Source organism: Amphibalanus amphitrite, unplaced genomic scaffold (assembly GCF_019059575.1).
Source record: "Amphibalanus amphitrite isolate SeventyFive unplaced genomic scaffold, NRLGWU_Aamphi_draft 000268F_arrow, whole genome shotgun sequence".
Lineage (NCBI taxonomy): Eukaryota > Metazoa > Arthropoda > Thecostraca > Balanomorpha > Balanidae > Amphibalanus > Amphibalanus amphitrite.
This window is the reverse complement of record NW_024881763.1, coordinates 286978-307953: the sequence shown is the minus strand read 5'-3', so window position 1 is coordinate 307953 and position 20976 is coordinate 286978. Positions and strand designations below refer to the sequence as shown.

The 20976-nt window shown below is 51.8% G+C and overlaps 1 protein-coding gene across 1 annotated transcript in view; it reads right to left on the bottom strand.

Annotated features, from left to right (window-relative positions):
* Positions 1–20796, bottom strand: part of LOC122386967 — a 56146-nt gene extending 35350 nt beyond the window's left edge. The window contains exons 1-2 of the mRNA XM_043376737.1: positions 20686–20796; positions 1058–2285 (exon numbers count right to left, since the gene is read on the bottom strand). Coding sequence (XP_043232672.1) covers positions 1058–1143 — 86 coding nt within the window. The 5' untranslated portion in view covers positions 1144–2285; positions 20686–20796. The remainder of the gene's footprint in view (positions 1–1057; positions 2286–20685) is intronic.
* Between the last annotated feature and the right edge of the window lie 180 nt (positions 20797–20976).

Genomic DNA, 20976 nt, shown 5'->3' with positions numbered 1-20976 from the left:
CCATGTGTAATTTCTTGATGCTGATGTTATTTTTAAAATGTGACTTGGGACTTTAGGAAATATTTTATATCAATTACTGACGATGACACAGTGTTTGTCGAAACGTCTGAAATACAAAAAGATTTAGATTTTAATTATAATTTTCGTTCGCAACTCTTGGCCATCAGATTTCATAAATATGTCTAACAACACTGAACATTAGGCACACTCCTCGGGCATAAATGATACTTTTGCTTGCCGATTTTCCACATTTTCTCATGCAAAGACCGTTTTAAAGAGACCCGTCTGCCAGTGAGACTGGACCCACCGTGCCTTCCTCCTCCCATCGAAAGGTCCTGGATACATCCTTGCCTGAGCTGACCCCGGGCCCCCGGGTGACTCGCGGGCCCGGGGTCCGCGAAAAAAACATGCTAAAAAAACATGCTAGCGTAAAAATATATATGTTTTGAAAATTAAGCTGGTACCGAAATAATTGTTTTACCTACCATGCATTGACAAACCAATTGCTCAAGCTTCAAACCAACCGAAATATAGCCCCGTGGGCCGTATTTTTTTTGGGGGGGGGGCCCTTCGGCATGGGGGGCCCAGTTCGAAGGTCGTGCCCCCCCCATTCAAAAATCCTGTGTGCGCGCCTGGGTTCTTCGATAGTTTATAGTTTGCGAGATACTGTGTCGTTTGTCAGATAATGGCGTAATAGAGAGACTGTGACCTCCGGTGACCTGCAGGTCGTTAGCACAGGCTTGAACTGGTCATGATGCTTTCGAAATGCGCTTTGACGATCCATCCAGTTTGCCTCCTGGCATTATATCAGAAGGAGGAGACCAGTTATGGCGACCCGCGCTGTTACACACCGGCCGGGGGTAGGAGCGGCCACCATCAGCACAGTGCGCTTATGACGTTGAATAATTAGCAATACCCTGTCACCATGGAAGCCCAAATTCCACCCCACATATTCTGAATTTAAGAACCAACCTGGCTATCAGTCACGTGGCTGAATCCATTGGCCATTCCCAGAGCATATCACAGGGCAGCGCCGCAGCTCTAGGTAGGTACTTACCGGGCATTCTTCCTGTAGCGCCGCAGGCTGATCTCGCTGAAGCGCGTGGGAGACTCGCTCTTACGTCCTCGGATGGCGGCCAGCATGGTGCCGGCGGCGAGGGAGACTCCGAGGCGAGCTGACGGTGACGGACGCCTCGTTTGAGGGCAGCGCGGCTGGCCACGACCGGCCGAAGCTGCCTCCGCCGCAACGGACACTGACACTGGCGTCCGCTGCCAATCAGACACTGGCTGTCACCGTAACGGACACTAACACCGGCGCCCGCTGTCACACTGCCACTGGCTGTCACCGTAACGGACACTGACACTGCCACTGACTGCCCGTCAGACACTGGCGCTGACTGTCACCGTAACAATGCTCACTCGAGTGAACAATGTCACTCGCCTCCACCGTCACAGCACCCGCTCGAGTGAACACTGCCGTTAGCCGTCACCGTAGCAGGCACTGCAGCTCACTCGCCGGTACCATGACTCGCTGCCACGCTCGGTCTCACCGCAACAAACGCGTCACTCGCTGATACCGCGCTAAACGCTGCTCCTTGCTGCTGGTGCAGCTCGAGCTGTTACTGTTCCTTGCTGCTGGTGCAGCTCGCTGCTACTGTTCCTTGCTGCTGGTGCAGTTCGCTGCTACTGTTCCTTGCTGCTGGTGCAGCTCGCTGCTACTGTTCCTTGCTGCTGGTGCAGCTCGCTGCTACTGTTCCTTGCTGCTGGTGCAGTTCGCTGCTACTGTTCCTTGCTGCTGGTGCAGCTCGAGCTGCTACTGTTCCTTGCTGCTGGTGCAGCTCGCTGCTACTGTTCCTTGCTGCCGGTGCAGCTCGCTGCTACTGTTCCTTGCTGCCGGTGCAGCTCACTGCCGCCGACAGACGCTGCCCTCGCCGTCACAGGAGCGCTCAGTCGCCGTCACTGGAGCGCTCAGTCGCCGTCACAGGAGCGCTCAGTCGCCGTCACAGGAGCGCTCAGTCGCCGTCACGGGGGCAGTCTCGACGGCCGTCACAGGAGCGCTCAGTCACCGTCACGGGGGTAGTCACGACGGCCGCCACGGGGACAGTCACGCCGTCGGCTCGGTGAATGTCGAAGTGCGCCGGGCGCGCCGGCCGGGCCGCGGCGGGTCCACGACCGGCCGGTCCTTGACTCGCGGCTCCGTTGTGTCGGCTGCAGCGGACGGGCGGCGCCAGCCGAGCGTGTCGGCCCGGGCGTCAGCCGCCAGCCGCCAGCGCCGGCCGCCTCACCTGCCGGCGCAAACAGACGCTCATCAGACGGGCCTCCAATCCGCAGGGCCGCGCCGGGCCGCCGGCCTAATGGCGCAGCGCGCAGAGCAGCCGCCCGCCGGCCGCCGGCGGCGCGGCACTTTCACGGGCAGTCGGCGGGGAGCGGGGAATCGTCCGCCGCCGGCGGCCGGGAGGTGGAAATCGCGCCGGGCATCAGACCCACTGCCCGGTCACGCCGAGTCCCGCCGCGTCGGCCGGGCGCCGTGACGGGAATTTCCATCGCGGCCAACGATCGGCGGACACAATGCCTCTCGTTTACAGCCTCGGCACCAATGGAGGGAGGGGCAGCTCCACTGCGCCGGGACCTGACCTTCGACCGGTGACTGCGCCGACGACTAACCGTAACCACCGTGTGTGCTGCGGTCAGTCACACATCCACCCGGTGCGCCTCACAGTCCCGCAGTCCCAGTCTCACAGTTCCAGCCACACAGTCTCACAGTCCCGACTACACAGTTCCACAGCCCCGACCACACGGTTCCACAGTCCCAGCCACACAGTCCCTGCCACACAGTCATAATAACGCATTCACAAAGTGTCAATTTAAAGTTAAAAAATATGTACCTACCAACCAATAAATGATCAAAGTTCGTCCCGTCTAATTTTCTTTTCACTGTAGGTAGTACATAGCTACCGTCAAAAAAGTTTTTTTTAGTATCACTATATGAAGATACACACCTACCTATACTTACTATGCGATGCATCTTCATACATAACGGTGTTCAAAGATGGCTGCGCCGCGTAATTTTATTCACCATTAATAAACAAGGATAGTACTATCATATCATGATGTCAAGAAAATACCATTTGCTCTGTATCCATGGGTGTAGTTTTCCAAAAATCATTGGGGGTGCTCAATAGCTTTCAAAAAGGCATGCCATATTTTTCGTAGGTCTTTTTTCAGCTGTTCTTTTTTTACTGTATCAGGCATCATGCAAGAAATGATGTTAAATCGATTCGAGAGCTTGTTTTAATAGCGCCACTGTAAAACAATTTTGGCTCACTCAATGCATTCATAATCACGGAAGTTTTTGAACATATTTCAGAACACGCTGGGTTTAAAATTTTAAATTCAGGCCCTACCGGACTTTTGGTAGGTCCGCGCTTAGGCAGCCTGGTCTGCATAGCTCAGCACGAATGAGCTTATATTGAGGGCTATCCAACATGACGCCTGACGGGACAGGCGCGATGGTTACTCTCCGGACATGGTTCTCGTGAAATATTGCATTTTGTCCCTGGAACTTAAACCTCGCCGGCACAGGCCATTTTGCGTCCTTCGATGGCACAAGGGAGGGGGGATCCCACTCGCGTTTGGCCTCTGATCTAGCTAGAGCTTCGCGGAAAAAAACGAGCGTGTTGCCCGTTACGAGAGAAAGCCGATGGTGCCCAATTTTAAGTTCCTAGTTCATCGGTTGACCTTCCAGGTCAGGTCAATGACCCAAAAGTCGGGAAAATCGTGACCTGTTAGAAAGTCGTAAAGTGTGGCTGCTATGGAGTTTCCGGGGTGCTGATCACGAATATCGTGTTAGTTTTGATCACAGATGATGTCTTTAAGATGATGTCTCAGGTCAACCGGTAGGGGCCGTGACGGGTATTTGTAGTACGTGTCAATCACCTCTGACAGCTTCGTAACATGTTACGAAGGCACCAAAACTACTTCGTAAATGTTCAAATGGTTGCTAAATTCGAATTCAGCTCGAAAAACTAGCCTAGAAACATGTAAAACTCGAAAAAGTGAACCGAGGTCACCAAAGGTAAATGACCTGAACTGATCTTCAGGTGACCTTGACATTCACCCTTATGCATGGGAGGAACATCAAATCACATGTTTGAACGTTTGAAACCACGAAAAACTTGCAAAAGCGCGGCTAAGGCAAGCCGACATACGCCGAATCGCGATTCCGGCCAAACATGGTCTCGGAAAGTAGGTCACAGGTCAAAGGTCATTTGGGTCAGGGTCATGAAATTTTAGAGTAGGTGTAAAATTGATCAATGCGTACTGAAAGTTTCGTCGCGATCGGCCGCTTTTTACGCGAGTTATTCGCGAAAAACCTTAGGGGGGTTGCATCAACGGGAGGGTTGATGTCATCCTGTCATCCTGTGCCGGCGAGGGTTAAATAATAATGCTATACTTGCCGTGCTATATTTACATTTATTTACTCAAAACTGATTTAATTTGATTAAAAATATTTAAAAATAGCACATTGATTTCAATAAACGAAAGCCATAGATTTGCTGCCGGATGCTGGGGCTCCTCATGAGGAGTCCATCAAAGCCCGCCTCATTCATACCGATGTTATGTTCTTGTACCAACTCCTTCACCACCGTACCGACTGCGCTTACCTGGTATCGATGTTTGGCCTTATCCCTCGCCAGCACGGGGGGGGGGGGGTTGATGCAACCTTCCCCCTCGGTTTTTCGCGAATAACCCGCGTAAAAAGCGGCCGATCGCGACGAAACTTTTAGTACCCTCGCATTGATCAATTTTACACCAAACCTTAAAATTTCATGACCCTGACCCAAATGACTTTTGACCTGTGACCTACTTTCAGAGACCATGTTTGGCCGGAATCGCGATTCGGCGTATGTCGGCTCGCATTAGCCGCGCGTTTGCAAGCTTTTCGTGGTTTCAAACGTTCAAACATGTGATCTGATGTTGCTCCCATGCATGGTGGATGTCAAGGTCACCTGATGGTCAGGTCAGGTCATTGACCTTTGGTGACCTCGGTTCACTTTTTCGAGTTTTACATGTTTCTAGGCTAGTTTTTTTAGCTGAACTCGAATTTATCAACCATTTCAACATTTACGAAGTAGTTTTTTTGTGCCTTCGTAACATGCTACGAAGCTGTCAGAGGCGGTTGACACGTTCTACGAATACCCGTCACGACCCCTACCGGTTGACCTGACCTGACCCGACCCGACCTGGTCTAAATGCCCAAAGACATCATCTGTGATCAAAACTAACACGATATTCGTGATCAGCACCCCAGAAAACCTCATAGCAGCCACACTTTACGACTTTCTAACAGGTCCCGATTTTCCCGACTTTTGGGTCATTGACCTGACCTGGAAGGTCGGCCGATGATCTAGGACCTTAAAATTGGATATCATCGGCTTCCTCTCGTGACGGGCAACACGCTCGTTTTTCCTCGAAGCTCTAGCTCGATCAGGGGCCAAACGCGAGGGGGGGTCGTACCAACCCCGCCCCCCCCCCCTCCTTGTGCCGTCGAAGGACGCAAATTGGCCTGTGCCGGCGAGGGTTAATGTGCCTGGGAGGCGTAACCGCCGCACGGGCTTGTTTCATGTGCCCTTCGGGAGAGTGAACACCGTAAAAAACTGTCTTTCTGTGCATATTCCTGGGTTGTGCAATCAATTTTTGGCACAAGGTCCGTCGGTGGACTTTTATCACCCTTCCACGTCCTTCCGGCGTGAGGCTTTCCAGTAGGGTAGGGTGGGGTTATTTGGCCGGTGGTGTAAATTGGCCGCCCCCACCTGTACGAAAGCTGATAAAAGTGAATGAAATAATTTAACTCTCTATTCATTTGTCGTCTGCTGAACTAGCTCGAGAACAAATGTCAAAACTTTCCCCCTCTTAGTTTTATTCAAAATTAATAAAAGGTGAATTTCGTTAGAAAATGGTAACTTTTACTTCCGTTTAAAAATTTGTATAACATGTAGTATTTGGGCTGTAAACGAATTCCAACATTATAGCGCCATTTTTGAGGGTGTTCAGTGGTTCCAAGAGCAATTTCATCTAGTTCTGTACAGCCATGACGACTTAATACACAAAAAATTTCAGAATGGCAATGTGGGGTTATTTGGCCGGGACTAGCGGGGCAACTTGGCCGGTGCACTCAGAGTCACTATGCTGGGACGGCCGAGTTGTCATGGTCAATTATACCATAAAGGACATAATTCATGACCAACCTTGACTACCTTGATGCCATATTTCCTATTGGACAGCTGTAAGGGCATGTGACGTCATCAAAGGTTACCTAGCGCTTTTTTGCTAATAAACACTTACATAAAAAAGATACAGCCGCGCAAACGGTATCATTGTGTTCAGCTCGTCAAGGCGCATCGAATGATATACATGATGACCTTGAACTCACGTAACCTTGAGGTCAAGCGACCTGAGGTAACGTGACCTGAAGCCAACCTTTGACCTTGACTCTCGAGGTCAACACATATATGTTTCGATGCTGAATGACGAGAGAATTACGATGGTACTTTTAGTTTTGGCCTAGCTTGATTACTTCAAAAGCTATTAGTAAAAAACTGTCATCGCATCTAGAGCCGTTATTTTGACTATTTTCGACCCCTGTGACGGCTGAGTCAACCTCCAAAATGCTTCAAATGCGTCGTAGGACACGCGTCATTGCTGAATGTGAAGCTGACTCGCCTATAACAAAAATCATGGCCTCAAACTAACACCGGCCAAATTGCCCCACACTCCCCGGCCAAATAACCCTGCTAGTGGGGCAATTTGGCCGCTTTGCAGACCTTTGTAATACGTCACAATTTCAATATAAGTAGTTACTCTATCATTTCAAGTTTACTGTCCAAGAAAGTAAAATGTATGCCACACCTGTCAGCGTTGAGAAAATGCAGAAATGTGTTGTCGATTTTTAATTACATCGTTTTCTAAAAAAAAAAGCGGCCAAATTACCCCACTCTCCCCTACGCCCGAACACTGGGCAGCTATGGGATCTCTCTGTCATCATGTCCCACTTGATTCATTGACCCAGGTTGTACTGAACTTTTAGAATATTACAGAAAATTGGATATTGTTAGGCTGGCGGCTGCTTATACATGCTTGTAAGTTGTATGTTTTACCCAAACAGAGGAACTAAGTATGGTGTTGTGAATATCGATAAATTTTACAGCCATTGACATTGTTTGCCAACCTTTATTTATGTTATGTAGATTGGAGATCTTAGTCCCAAGCACCATAATATCAGATGTAATGTAAACACAAATATCATGCATCTTAATTTGTGGTAATTTATTCAATGTATATTCTCTTAGTCACTGAATTGAGTAAGCATAGTATTTGCATGATTCACTGAGCTCATTACAGTACTAGGAGAAGAAAATACTTATTATTGAGGGCTTTGAGTCAGCTGGGAATGTTTTGAGGAGGCTGGGGGTGCTTTAAGGAGGCAGGGGGTGCTTTAGGGAGACAGGGGGTGCTGAGCTCAGGATTGGGGGTGCTTGAGCACCCACAAAGAGATATAAAGTTACACTTATGTCTGTATCTCATTTTGGCGACCTATAAGATTAACTTCTGGGGAGAAGGGAGTGAAAGACAAAGATCAGGTTACGATAAAGAACACCTGTCGCTCTCGTTCGCTTCGCTATAGGTTACGTCATAGGCGTAGGAACGTTTTCAAAGTGGGGGGGCCAAGGTCCCAGAGGTCCAAAACCTAACCTACCCCCAAAATCCGATTTCTCCTCGGATTTCGGCCACTTTGCTTTCGCAAACATGATCAGAGATAAAAAAAAATCGCGACAAAAACAAAAACAAAATTGGTTAAAAGTTCAGGGAGACTCCCGTCCATAAACTCAAACTGATGGACGCGTTCCCCTGTCCTCCGCAGCCGTTGGCACCCATGCAAATTCCAGAGGCATCCAGCAACTTTTTCATTACGAGCAAGCGTGAAACGTGCAAAGCGAGTCTTTTCAATATACCCATGAAAATCAGCATGAACGGCCCAGCTAGGCTCAGCCAGACCTATAACGTTTTTAAGAGGTTTTATATCAGCGACCACTGCAACTGGGCTGATTGACTATCAGAGGCCGGTGTGGGACTTTTAGAGGTCGGTCTGGGCCATCAGAGGCCAGTTTAACCCTCGCCGGACCGGACCTATAGGTTTTCTACATACGCGCCGGCCGAGGGGGCGGGGGGCGGGTACGACCCCCCTCGCCGTTGCGCCTCAGGTTGAGCTAGCGCGTCGCGGAAAAACGAGCGTGTGCGCCGTTACAAGACGCAGAGATCGATACCCGATTTTAAGGTTATAGGTCAACCGGTGACCTCTGAGGTCAGGTCAAGTGTCTCAAGGCACGGTTCCGTTTTTGGTGAATAACTTCGCAAAAAACGGCCGCAGAGCCGCGATTTTGCCAGCATCGTGTTCGCCTCTCTCAGGCGCGTCGAATGATGTACTTTTTGTTTGGGTGAGGTAAACTGAGGGTGTTGACCACGGGTCACGGTCAGGTCAGCGCCCCCAGGTCACGAAATTGGTCGAAGGAGGTCATGTCGCATATCATTCGATTCGGCAGGTCTTCCTGAGTCCATTGATGGCTTCCGCGACTTGCTAGCTCAATTTGATCGGTAGTTATTGACGACAAACTTATATGACCCTTATAACTTCATAAATGACGTCGCGCAAGGTCAACATTGCAAAAGTGACGCATCGAACCTTGCAAGGAGTGCATGAAAGATTCAGTGTGCTTGAGATAGTTGAAGATCGTTTACGGCGCCAGAAAAAGTTTTCAGTTTATCCCCATTGACTTATAGGTACCTAATGGTGAGGTCACGAAAATGACCTTAGGAAAAATCCGAGATGTACAAGTTGTGAGACTCCTAATGGATACTAGGTCCTCCAAGGTTCATTTCCCTGTGAAATCTCCTCTGGCAGTGAGGGCGTTGCGAAGTTGCGACATCTGAAGACCGTGCAGAGGTTCACTTATGACCTCATGGGTCAGTGACCTGATCTGACCCGAAAATGCGGTTGGTGTCAAAAGATCCGGCTTGATTCAAAGGTCAGGTATGCAAAGCTTCAGCTCTCTATCACCGGCGTGTTCGGAGCTATCGCGAAAAAAAAACTATGGAGGGGCGGCACCCGCCCCCCCCCCATCGGCCGGTGAGGGTTGAGGCCCTCAGAGACCAGTACAGGGCCTGCAAAGGGCAGGATGAGACATTTAGATGCCGACTTGGGCCATCAGAGGCTAATGTGGGCCCTTACAGGCCAGCATGGGCCCTCAGAGGTCAGTGTGGGACCCTAAAATGCCGGCATGGGCCGGTGTTGGACCCCAGAGGCCAGCAGAAGGCCCTCAAAAACCAAGATGGGCCTCAGAGGCCAGCATCGGGTCTTCAGAATCCAGTGCAAGGCCCTCAGAGGCTAATGCGGGTCCTTACAGGCCAGCATGGGCCCTTAGAGGTCAGTGTGGGGCCGTAACAGACCGGCATGGGCGGGACCTGGAACCTAGAGACCAGCGGAAGGCCCTCATAGGCCAAGGTGGGCCCTCAGAGGCCGATGCGGACCCTTAGAGACCGGCATAGGATCTTCAGAATCCAGTGCGGGGCCCTTAGAGGTCAATGTGGGACCCTAAAATACCAGCATGGGCCGGTGTTGGACCCCAGAGACCAGCAGAAGACCTTCAAAAACAAAGATGGGCCTCAGAGGCCGGCATCAGGTCTTCAGAATCCCGTACAATGTCCTCATAGGCTAATGACGGGTTCTTACAGGCCAGCATGGGTCCTTAGAGGTCAGTGTGGGGGCCTAAAAGACCGGCATGGGCCGGCGTTGGACCTCTAAGGCCAAGATGGACCCTCAGAGGCCGATGCGGACCTTAGAGGCCGGCATCGGGTCTTCAGAAATCAGAATTCAGTGCAGGACCCTCAGAGGCACCTAAAGGTTAGTCTTGGGACCCCAGAGACAGAAATGAGGCCACCAGAGGCCGGTGTGAGGCCCTCAGACGCCGACTGGGCCCTTGAGGCCGGTTTAGAGGCCCTCAAATGAGGTCAATGTAGGCAGTAGGTTCTCAGCGGTCAATGTCGGCGCTTGACCGCCACTGAAGTGCCCTCCAAGATCAGTGTAGGACCCTCAAAGACTGGCTTGGGAGCTGTTAATAGCTAGCGTGGGATTCTTGAGCCTCGTGACAATCGAATAAGGGCCAGAGCCCCATACGCCCATGGGGGCCCATTGGTTGTTTGGGGGGGGGCAAATGATATGATGGCCCCTTGATTAGCCTTTGGAGGGGGAAGGGTATGGCCCTGATCCCCCCTCTGCGACCGCCACTGCACTGAAAGTGGAAGGGAAGGGGCAGATACAGACATTGCTGGCCCCCAGCCTGTTTGAGCCGAGGCGGGGGCATGGTCACCCTGGCCCCCAGCTAGTACGCCTTTGACGAACTATGCCGACCCCAAGCAGATCCGGTCAAGCGTTGGTCGTTTGTGTACGCATTCTCCTGCACCGTGATAATATTGTCTTACACCTTTTCAGTGCTCGCTGTCCCGTGCCTCGTATTCAACAAAATGCTGTCACCAGGACCTTGTCTTGTCTCTGATATGGTTTCCTTCATTGAGTGAAGGAAATTGCGGTCAATAACGCTGTAGAAACAAAAGGGAATCTTCATTAAAGGGCAAGCTGAATTGTTGTCAAGTTACCGGGTGGTAGCACTGGTACCTAGGTACAGACAGACACGTCAGCAAAAAGTGGGGGGGGGGGGGCAGTTAACATTGCTGGCCCCCCCCCCCCACCTCCGAAAGTGGGGGGGCCATGGCCCCCCGGCCCCCCCCCCCTGTTCCTACGCCTATGGGTTACGTTCCCTCTGGTGTCACGTGTTTTGACACACGTGACGCTCCCTTCCCGTCAATATCTGTCAATAACTGTTGGACCCGGTGAGGATTTGTGATTTTTGGGCGACCGGGCTTGAAGGTCATCGGCGCAGTCTCCTCCTGTCGCCCATACCTGTCCCTGCCCCCCCCCCCCACCCGTCCCCTCCTGTCACTAATACAGTCCCCCCTCCTGTATGTCGCCCACACCTGTCCCTGCCCCCACCCGTCCCCTCCTGTCGCCCATACCCGTCCCTGTCCCCATGCCCGTCCCCTCCTGTCGCCCATACCTGTCCCTGCCCCCACCCGTCCCCTCCTGTCGCCCATACCTGTCCCTGCCCCCACCCGTCCCCTCCTGTCGCCCATACCTGTCCCTGCCCCCACCCGTCCCCTCCTGTCGCCCATACCTGTCCCTGCCCCCACCCGTCCCCTCCTGTCGCCCATACCCGTCCCTGTCCCCATGCCCGTCCCCTCCTGCATGTCACCCATACCTGTCCCTGCCCCCACCCACCCGTCCATTCCTGTCCCAGTCTGTCTGTCCCCTCCCTCGTCCTTGTCGCCAATAGGTACGTACTATTATTATTTTTTCAAATATTTTTTTTATTTTTCTAACACTGAATAATTATCTTAACCCTGGCACCGACGGGGGGGGGCGGATATCCGCCCCCCTGAGGTTTTAACCGCGGCGCGTAGCGCCGCGAAATTTGGTATGACTATAACCTCATCAATTTTACACATGGTGTGCAACTTTGAACCTCCTACCTTTTAAGGTCAGGTCACCAGGTCACTTTGAATGACCCAACCTCAAGTCACTTTTTTGCAACTTTGTCACCGTGCCAGAGCTACAGTAGATGTCGGAGGCCTTTGAAAGTCGCAGGATATTATTAGGTCATTAGTAGCTACAATTTGTATATCTCGGAACTTTGATATCGGTGACCTAAGGTCAGGTCAATTTCGCGACCTCCCCATTATAAGTCAATGGGGGAAAAATCAACTCCCTGTTTTTACCACTAAAACGGGTCAGAATGGCCCCATATACCATACATGACTTCATATACGATCAACCTTCACTACCTTGAGGTCTGTTTTGCTGTTGGGCAGCTGTGAGGTCATGTGACGTCATCAAAGGTCACCAAAGGTTTTTGGCCAATAACTCCGTACAGGAACAAGATACAGACGCGTGGATGGTCTCATTGTGTTCAGCTCGTCAAGACGCATCGAATGATATACATGATGACCTCGAGGTCACGTGACCTGAGGTCAACCTTTGACCTTGACCTTTCGAGGTCAACATACCTATATATCATTCGATGCGGATTGACGAGAGGATCACGATGATGCCCTTAGTTTGTTCCTATCTTGACTAATACGAAAGTTATTCGAGAAAAACTCTCTCCATATCTAGCGCCGCCATTTTGACTTTTTCGACCCCTGTGACGTCATCTTTGACCTGACCTGAAAATGACCTTAGTAAAAATTGTAGATCTTGGCGTGCGTATCCGATGCCGTTTACCGCTTGTCGCTATCTTGCTTCGTTCTCGAGATCTCAGGGGGGGGGGCTGTCATCCGCCCCCCCCCCCGTCGGTGCGAAGTTGGCGCAGACCCCCGTCGGTGCGCGGGTTAAATACAGAAATGCCTACATTATCCTCAATATACCCCGACAACACCCGCCCTGCCCGCGCCCTCCTGTCGCCTGCCGTCAATACCTGAGTCCGTCCACGGCCACGGCCGCCCCGGCGCCGGCGACGCTCTCGCGGCGGCTGACGTCACGGCGTTGTTTTCGTCCGTCCTGGACCCATACATAATGAGCGCGCCGGCCTCCCGGGGCGGGGGTGGCGCCGGCCGGCCCCACCGCACGGTAACGACCGCGCGGCGGCCAGGGTAGCTATATGGCACCGCCCCCGGGGGTCGAGTATAGGAGCTGGGAGGGAGCCTCAGCCATCCCAGACGGACTCTGGTCCATAAAATCACAGTCACTTGACTTAATAAAATCCTCACGTTACAAACAACGCTCCATAGACCACGGCTCACCGGAGACAGCGCGGCGGATGGTGTCTGGCCAGTGTTTGGACAGTGTTGTTTGAACATTTTTACAACAGGTCTAGAGGGACAGGCTGGTACGCAGGTAAGCATGACGTTCGCATGAAAAGGGTCTCTGACATGGATCATGTTGAATATTGGCTGGACCTGGGCACTGAAAGTGAGTGTTTTCCTGCCGCTGGCAGCGCGTCACGGGCTCCCGGTCGCAGAGCTCGGCGCTCGGCTGACGCGGACCGGCGCGGTGTGCGGGGTCCGCGGAGTGCGGTGGCCCGGGTCCCGGCCCGCGGGGCTGCAGTGGGAACTCCTTTGTCGCCGCACCGGCTGGGAGAGGGCGGACGGGCGGCGGTCGGGTCGAGGCCGGATGTGGCGCGCTGGGAGTCTCCGCGGCGGGCTTCACACGGCCTGGCCGCCCCCGATTACAGCTGAGCGCGCCGTGGGACCGGGACCGGCCGCCGGTCGGCGCGGCAGGCGTCAGCCGCCGCCGCCGAGACGGGACATTTAAACAACTGGCTATATGAATATAAAATACACCTACGTCCGTGAGATCATCACCTTGTGCCACTGCCAGCCATGTTCACTTTCCACGCCATGGGTGTAGAAACGTTTTCAAAGTTGGTGTGGAGTTTACAGCCATTCTCGAAAACTACCCCCATTTTTTGCCAACTCCAAAATCTCATCGGATCTGCATCCATCTCAGGGGGTACTCGGTCGGAGGTTGGGGGAGGCAAACTGCCCCGCTTCCCCCCCCCCCGTGGCGACGCTAATGGTGTTGAAAGCCTGCACTGGCTATAAGAGCTTAGAGGAGGTTTGAGCAACCACTGGAACAGACCCTATCATGCTCAAGCTCGGGTGGAAACGCCAATCAGCTCGTTTATCGCCTTGCCAATCAGCTCATAGACCCGGGAACAGGGGGGGGGGAGGAGCGAGGGCGATTGCCCCCAACTTAAGAGCCGAGGGGGTGACGCCTCCCAACATTCATGCAGCGAGGAAGGATGATGATGATGATGACGACTACATCATCATCTCTTTTTGATGATGACAACACCGAACAGTAGGTAAGCAGAAAACCGAAGTGGTCGAATTTCGACTCGAAGAGAGGGTCCGTCATTGGAACAAAGCGTAAACACCGCTCAGTTTTCGGCCCTAAGAAGACCCTATCATCTTGCCCTATCTCTGAACTCATTCATAGTTTGATGACTACATCATCATCTCTTTTTGATGATGACTACACCGAACAGTAGGTAAGCAGAAAACTGAAGTGGTCGAATTTCGACTCGAAGAGAGGGTCCGTCATTGGAACAAAGCGTAAATACCGCTCAGTTTTCGGCCCTAAGAAGACCCTATCATCTTGCCCTATCTCTGAACTCATTCATAGTTTGATGACCACATCATCATCTCTTTTTCATGATGACTACACCGAACAGTAGGTAAGCAGAAAACTGAAGTGGTCGAATTTCGACTCGAAGAGAGGGTCCGTCATTGGAACAAAGCGTAAATACCGCTCAGTTTTCGGCCCTAAGAAGACCCTATCATCTTGCCCTATCTCTGAACTCATTCATAGTTTCGTCGAAACCGGCAAAACGCCAGAACGTATGTGCGTACAGGGCATGCATATCTTGGCTCCCTGTCCTTCGAGGTCCTGAGGATGATAGCGGAAATTCTGTGACGATAAACCAAGAGAGGTGGTCGAGGATCCTCCAGTGGTTCTTCCGCTCGCCGCAGCGCAGCTGTGCCGACACCATCAAACAGCAGTGGTTTCCGCAGGATGGAGACCATGCTTGCACCGTCCTGAAGACCATGCATTGTCTCAAAGAGTGGATGTGAAAAGTTTTCCTTGGATATTATATCAAAATTTTGACCGAATTTGGAGTGGGAAGGGCTAAAATTGGTCTGGGCTAAATCAGTCTTGGCCCAAACCCACCCATTCAACCGTTCGGACAAAATTTCTAAACAAAATAGGCTAACTTTTATTTCATACCAAAAGCGGTACAATCGGAAACCGTGAATGCTGGTCTTGTGTCTACCAGCAGAAGATTCGCGAATATGAATCCACTGCTAGATTGACGAGCACGCACGTTTCTGCAATGTTTAGACAACATTATCTTATAAATAAAAATTATTCACTTTTTAAATGTAATATATCACAAAAAGGCAAGTAAATAAAGTCAAAATGAAGCCACTGCCAGCTTTTACAAAAAAAATACAAAATACCAAATGCATGAAAATGGTCTTTTCCTGATGAAGGAAAACTTTCATATGGCGGGAACAACAAATTAGGTATCATTGCGCTATTGCAACGATTATGGCGCAGGCCACTTATGCACATGTGCTACAGCCGTCAAACCAACAATACATCATTCTTATTTTTTTAAAAATCGTAGAGCCAAAGCACATGGAGAAGGTATTGTGCCCTGCTGAATGTGAGGTTTGTTCAAAAATTGCTAACTTATTCCCCACATATCGTCGAATACTGCTGTTTTTCTGGCTGGGGATGACACCAGAGCGGGTAAAAAAAAAACTAATTCTTTTACAAATAAAAACCAGGGCAGTTGGACAATGATAAAAGTTTGATTAATAATAATCATTTTCATCATGCATATTGTGTAACTGTGATATCTAGTGGGTGCATGCTTGCATTAAATGCTTCATACAGTTATTGCTTACTGCTGATTAACCTTCGCCCCAGTGGGGGGGGGGCATATGTTACCACCCTGTCGCGTTTTTCGCGTGTAAATAAAAAAGCGCGGCGCGTAGCGCCGCGCCGCTTGGGGTAGCTTTTTGTACATCAATTTTGGACAATGTGTGAAATTTTTGACCCCAGGTCATGTCAGGTCAGGTCACCAGGTCAAGTTAATTGACCAAGCCTAAAAAAAAGTTTGCAATCATGTCCAGCCTGCAGTGTTTGTCAGAAAGGTATCAAACTTGGTGGATTGCATGATGTTATGGGCGCCTACAATTTGTATATCTCGGATTTTTCATATCCGTGACCTAAGGTCAGGTCAGTGGCGTGACCTTACCATTATAAGGCAATGGAGAAAAATGAAAATGCCTTTAGATCCGTGTGTACGCATGGGAACAGTCCAAATATTTCAGAATCACAATGATTTAGTCCACTCGTGATGACCAAGGTGTCATTTTTGCTGATAGCCTCTAGACAGGTCATCTGAGGTCACTTGAGGCTACAAACAGTTTTTTGCCAATAACTCGCGATTGGAAAGAGATAGAACGCTGGGGATGGTCTCATTGTGTTTGTCTTGTTGAGACGCATCGACTGATATGCAACATGACCTTTTCCGGTCAGGTCATGACCTTGACCTGAGGTCAAATTTTCAAGTTGACCTTTCAAGGTCAAATTATAGTTCATTCGACGCGTCTCGGCAAGGGGAACACGATTCTGGCAATAGAAATGCCGTGGCTTTTTGTAGTCAAAAGTTATTGTCGAAAAACACTTTTCGTAAAAACAGCTATTTTTGGAGTTTTTGCCCTCTGGAGGCTAAACCGTTGACCTGAGGTCAATATTGATAATGACCTTTTCAAAAGAAGAGCTCAAAAGCTATCGTTTGCTGTTTCATGCGTTTTTCTAGCTACCATAGTTTTTGAGATAGCGGCATGTTTTCTGAAAAATATAATGACAATTGGCAAATTTTGACCTTTGATGACCTCTGGTGACCCCAATATTGCTCAAAGGTGAAAAATGACCGAAATACTTTCAAACGTACGCATTGAGGGCTATCGACTGCTTTTTACCGCGTCTTTCTATCCCTCTTAGTTTTTGAGTTAGAGGTGGGTGGTAACATATGCCCCCCCCCACTAGGGCGAAGTTGGCTGAGACCGCCACTGGGGCGCGGGTTAAAAGTGACATGCTTTTTGGACATTTTTCTTTAACTTAGAATGTGAAATATTTTGTGTAGACTCAAGACTTGCAGATTTTGGGGTGCTTCTGCCAGTGAGGGGTGCATTTTTTTGGCTCAGGGGGTGCTCGAGCATTTCCATACCCCTTCCCCTCCCCCAATTATCCGCCTTTGTGGACTATGAAAAACCCATACTGATTTCTTCTGGCCTTGAATCATATTTTGCTGTTTTTTCTACTCAAAAGTGCATGAGAAGTGTCACCACTTAAAGTTGGTGTGGAAAATCCACACCAACTTTCAAGTTGGTGTGGAGCTCTCCATACCAACTACATACGAAGTTACGCCCATGTTCCACGCTATACACTTCACATTCGCAACAGTGAATCGGTTTCACCTGTGTGACCCCAGTTGAAGGTTTTCTGAAAATCCGGTATTGGCGTATGGTATGAGGTATGAGGTAAAGGGTTTATACACAATTCGATGTATCCAACTACGCATGCTCTGTCATTGCCATCGCGCATCTTTCGTTTGTGAATGTAACAATTGTGTCCCTTTAAAGCTCTATGATTACTGATTACCTTCGCAAAGGCCAGCTATCTCGTGGCCTCCACATTTGGATCGGGCCGCCGTGCTACCGCCGACACGAGCAGCGTTCTCGTGCACTGCAGGTATGTGAATGGTACTAGCCCCGCCTCCAGACAGTTCACGGGTCAGCACATGTCAGCAGGCGAGGCAGTCGTGTTTGCATGTCTGTCAGCAGCTGCTGTCTGGTTTCCAGTAGTTAGCGACGGGCGCAGGAAACAATAGCGGTGAGCGTGGCTGCCAGTTCTCAGCCAGCCGCCGTTTCGCCACCTAATTTGTATTCAAATTTACCTCGCGGTAGCGGCGCCGCCCCGCCCAGGGGGCGGTGGTATACAGAGGTCGTGGGCGTGGCTGAATGGTGAAACACTCTGCAGGCACGCTGCCGGTGACTGGTGGGACAGACTGCTGGGACAGACTGGAGGGACGGAGTCAGACTGGTGGGGCAGACTGGTGGGACAGACTGGTGAGGCAGACTGGTGGGGCAGACTGCTGGGACAGACTGGTGGGACAGACTGCTGGGACAGACTGCTGGGACAGACTGGAGGGGCAGACTGGTGGGACAGACTGGTAGGACAGACTGGTAGGACAGACTGCTGGGACAGGCTGGAGGGAAGGACTTGAGGGGCAGACCATGGAGACGGGCTGGAGTAACAGGCTGCTGGGACTAGACGGTAGTGGTGTCAATCGGAACTTGAATCTTCGGAATTCCGATTTTGTCCAATGTCCAATTCTGAATTCGGTTGGACAATAACAGCAGGCTTTGGACATCTTTGGACAATCGCTTGCTACACCTCAACATTTTTATAAATCACTCATGTTTAACATTGGTTGGCTATTAGAATTTAGAAAGCTCTGCTTTCGATATGATTAACACCTTTGAGCTGGTAATGGTACATTGAAAAGCAAATTGAATAAGTGTTGAGTGTATAAAAACTAGTACTTAGGTGTCAGACATCTTTGGACAAATGGCTGGCTTGGACATTTTTGGACGGACAGTCGACGTAAGTATTGGACATTGGACGGACATTGGACACACGTTTTCTGAAATTGACACCAATACTAGACGGACAGGCTAGCCTGGCAGGAACGGTAGGAGACGCTCCACCACCTTGGCCCCGTCAATGGATGAGCTGCTCAAAACAAAACTATTCTCTGTTCAAACCACCCGGGGATAAGAGCGAATGAGCCGGCCCAATGGAAGTGACGAGCTGTAATCGGTGCCCACAAGGTCGGTCCGTGGGTACCTTACCTGGCCGGTTACCAGCGTCTTCCACAAATCACACGCCGCCTGTGCCGTGTCGGTTTAATGGTGGGCATAAAAAGGAGCGTGTGTTTCCCTTCTCGTCTCCCCTTGTCAGACGTTTCAAACGGAAAGCGCCGCTGTTGATCTGTGTATTTCGGCTGGGTGTTTTTCTGTTTCCGGCCGTTTTCCTACCGTCGCTGCAGTGTGGCGCCGGGGACCGATCTGAGGAGGGCGGCGCACCTGCGGCGCCGGAAGCCGGGCAGGTGGCGACTGCCCGGGCGGAGCGGCTCGTTAGTCGTCTGGCGGCGGCCACATCCGGCGCCGCGCCGCCCCTCCCGGCTCCCACGGTGACCGGACCGTCCGTCACGAACCCCGTCCGGGCGGCAGTCAGGTGAGCGCTCACCGGCCCCGGCGGAGCCGGCGGAACGGGACAGACGCTGCCGACCAGAGCTGGCCCGGCCCGCCGCTCCTCCGCCTCCGCAGTGGCCGCGGGCTCGGCTGCCCGGACCGAGAGAAACGCGGCGGCCGAGCTGCGCCAGGAGGTGGGAGGAGGGCCGGCCGGCCGGGCACGCGACGAGACGGCCGCCGCTGCGTGAGCGCCCCGGGCGCCGCCCACTCGCTCGGCGGCCGGCCGCGCGGGAGCAGCGGCGCCCAGCCACGACCACTACACGGCGGTGGCGGCGCACCTCTGGTTCTGGAGTGACCACGGACCAAAGTGAGACACGACGGCGCATGACGTCGGTTGGCAGCTGCTCCAAAATCAACGGCAAATGGGTATACCTACACTATACATGCCTGCATCTGTCGGCATGTATGCGGATATATTTCTATAGGTAACCAGAATCTACGCGAATGAGGCTTCCGTTGTCTTGCATTTCCCGAGGTGTTCCGGCTCATTTGCCACTGTGCGGGGTAGACGACATATGTTACAATGGAGCGTTTAACGTGCCACCGTCATCCCAGACATGTGGAGAATGGCTGTGCCAAGGCCCTAAACACAGGCTGTGCCATGGGACAAATACAGGAGCTCCGAATTGGCCGAACTCATTTCGAGCGGTCTGTCGTTCTCGTGATTCAGCGCTCTTGTCCAATCACGTCTGTCTGGGCGCCGGGGTGGAAAAAACTACCCAACTAAAAACAGTGGCTGCTGGGTAGCCAGCTCCTGTGGTAGGGCTGGAGATCACCGGCCGACCACGGCACTACGTGAGTCAGCACTCACCCTCCCCGCCAGCCGTGGGATGCGTCATCGTCACGGTCCGACACAGTCCAAAAACCGCGCCAGTGCGCCATGACTGCGAGCCGAGACCCGAGACCGAGCGAGTGCTGAGTGCGTTACGACCGCGAGCCGCGGCACCTATCTGTAAGAATCTTGGCGGCACCACACCAGTGCGGCACGACTGCCGAGACCGACTGCGAACGCGTCGATCATCAGACAGGCATACTGCGAGCCGGCAGTCGCGAGTTCGACCACGAGAGAGTGTGCCGCTAGTCAGCGCGTCAGCCTCACTACGAGCACAACCAACCAGTCATGGCCGTCATTATGCATCATGTCTGTCCAGCCCCCTCCGTAGGCACCTGATTCCTCGGTGCCTCTCGTGCCCGGTTGCGGTGCCGTTCAAGAGGCATCTCGAGTTCATTTTACTAAAAGCGGAGCAGTAGTAGTGCCTTCTGGTACGGCTCAGAGTGTTCAGCGCGAAACGTTCTTGATGTAAAATCGCGCTCAATGAACGACACTGCCAATTGCCAAGTTATCATTGCTGCAAAGATATCATACAAAGCAGACAATGCATTGCCATTTGGGGAAGGGGGGGGGGGAGGAGAGCTCATGGTAAATATTTCGACGAACACGACGGTGCCGTATGAATTAGTACCTACCTAGTTATATTCCATCGGAGGTATTTTATGGAGCCTTTACACCCGACGCAGAACACATTACGCAGAACACTTCAGTTTTTGACATCCAAAACGTTTGAGGGAGGCGTTCTATTATGAACGCGTGACGCGTCCCGGATCGGATTTTACAATCCATCGGTACTCAAATGGAGAGAGTTAACCAAGTCGGCAATTAGCATGTTTCCGGGGAAGACTCACCTCCGTTCGAGTATCCGACGCTCTGCCGAACAACGCTGCCCTCACGGTGTGCCCACACGCGACACGTGCACCCCCGCTCCCACCTCTCGGCTCTCTTCCGAACGCCGCCACACAACTGCCGCTGCACCTCCCCTCCCCCGGCCCCGGCCCCAACCGGCGCGCCATCCACCAATCAGCGGCCGGCGCGGCGTGACGTCACGGCCCGGACCGGAGCGACGCACTCTGCTCTACATCGGGGAAAAATGAGACACAACACGAGCACGGGACCAGGACGGGCTGTCAATAACATCA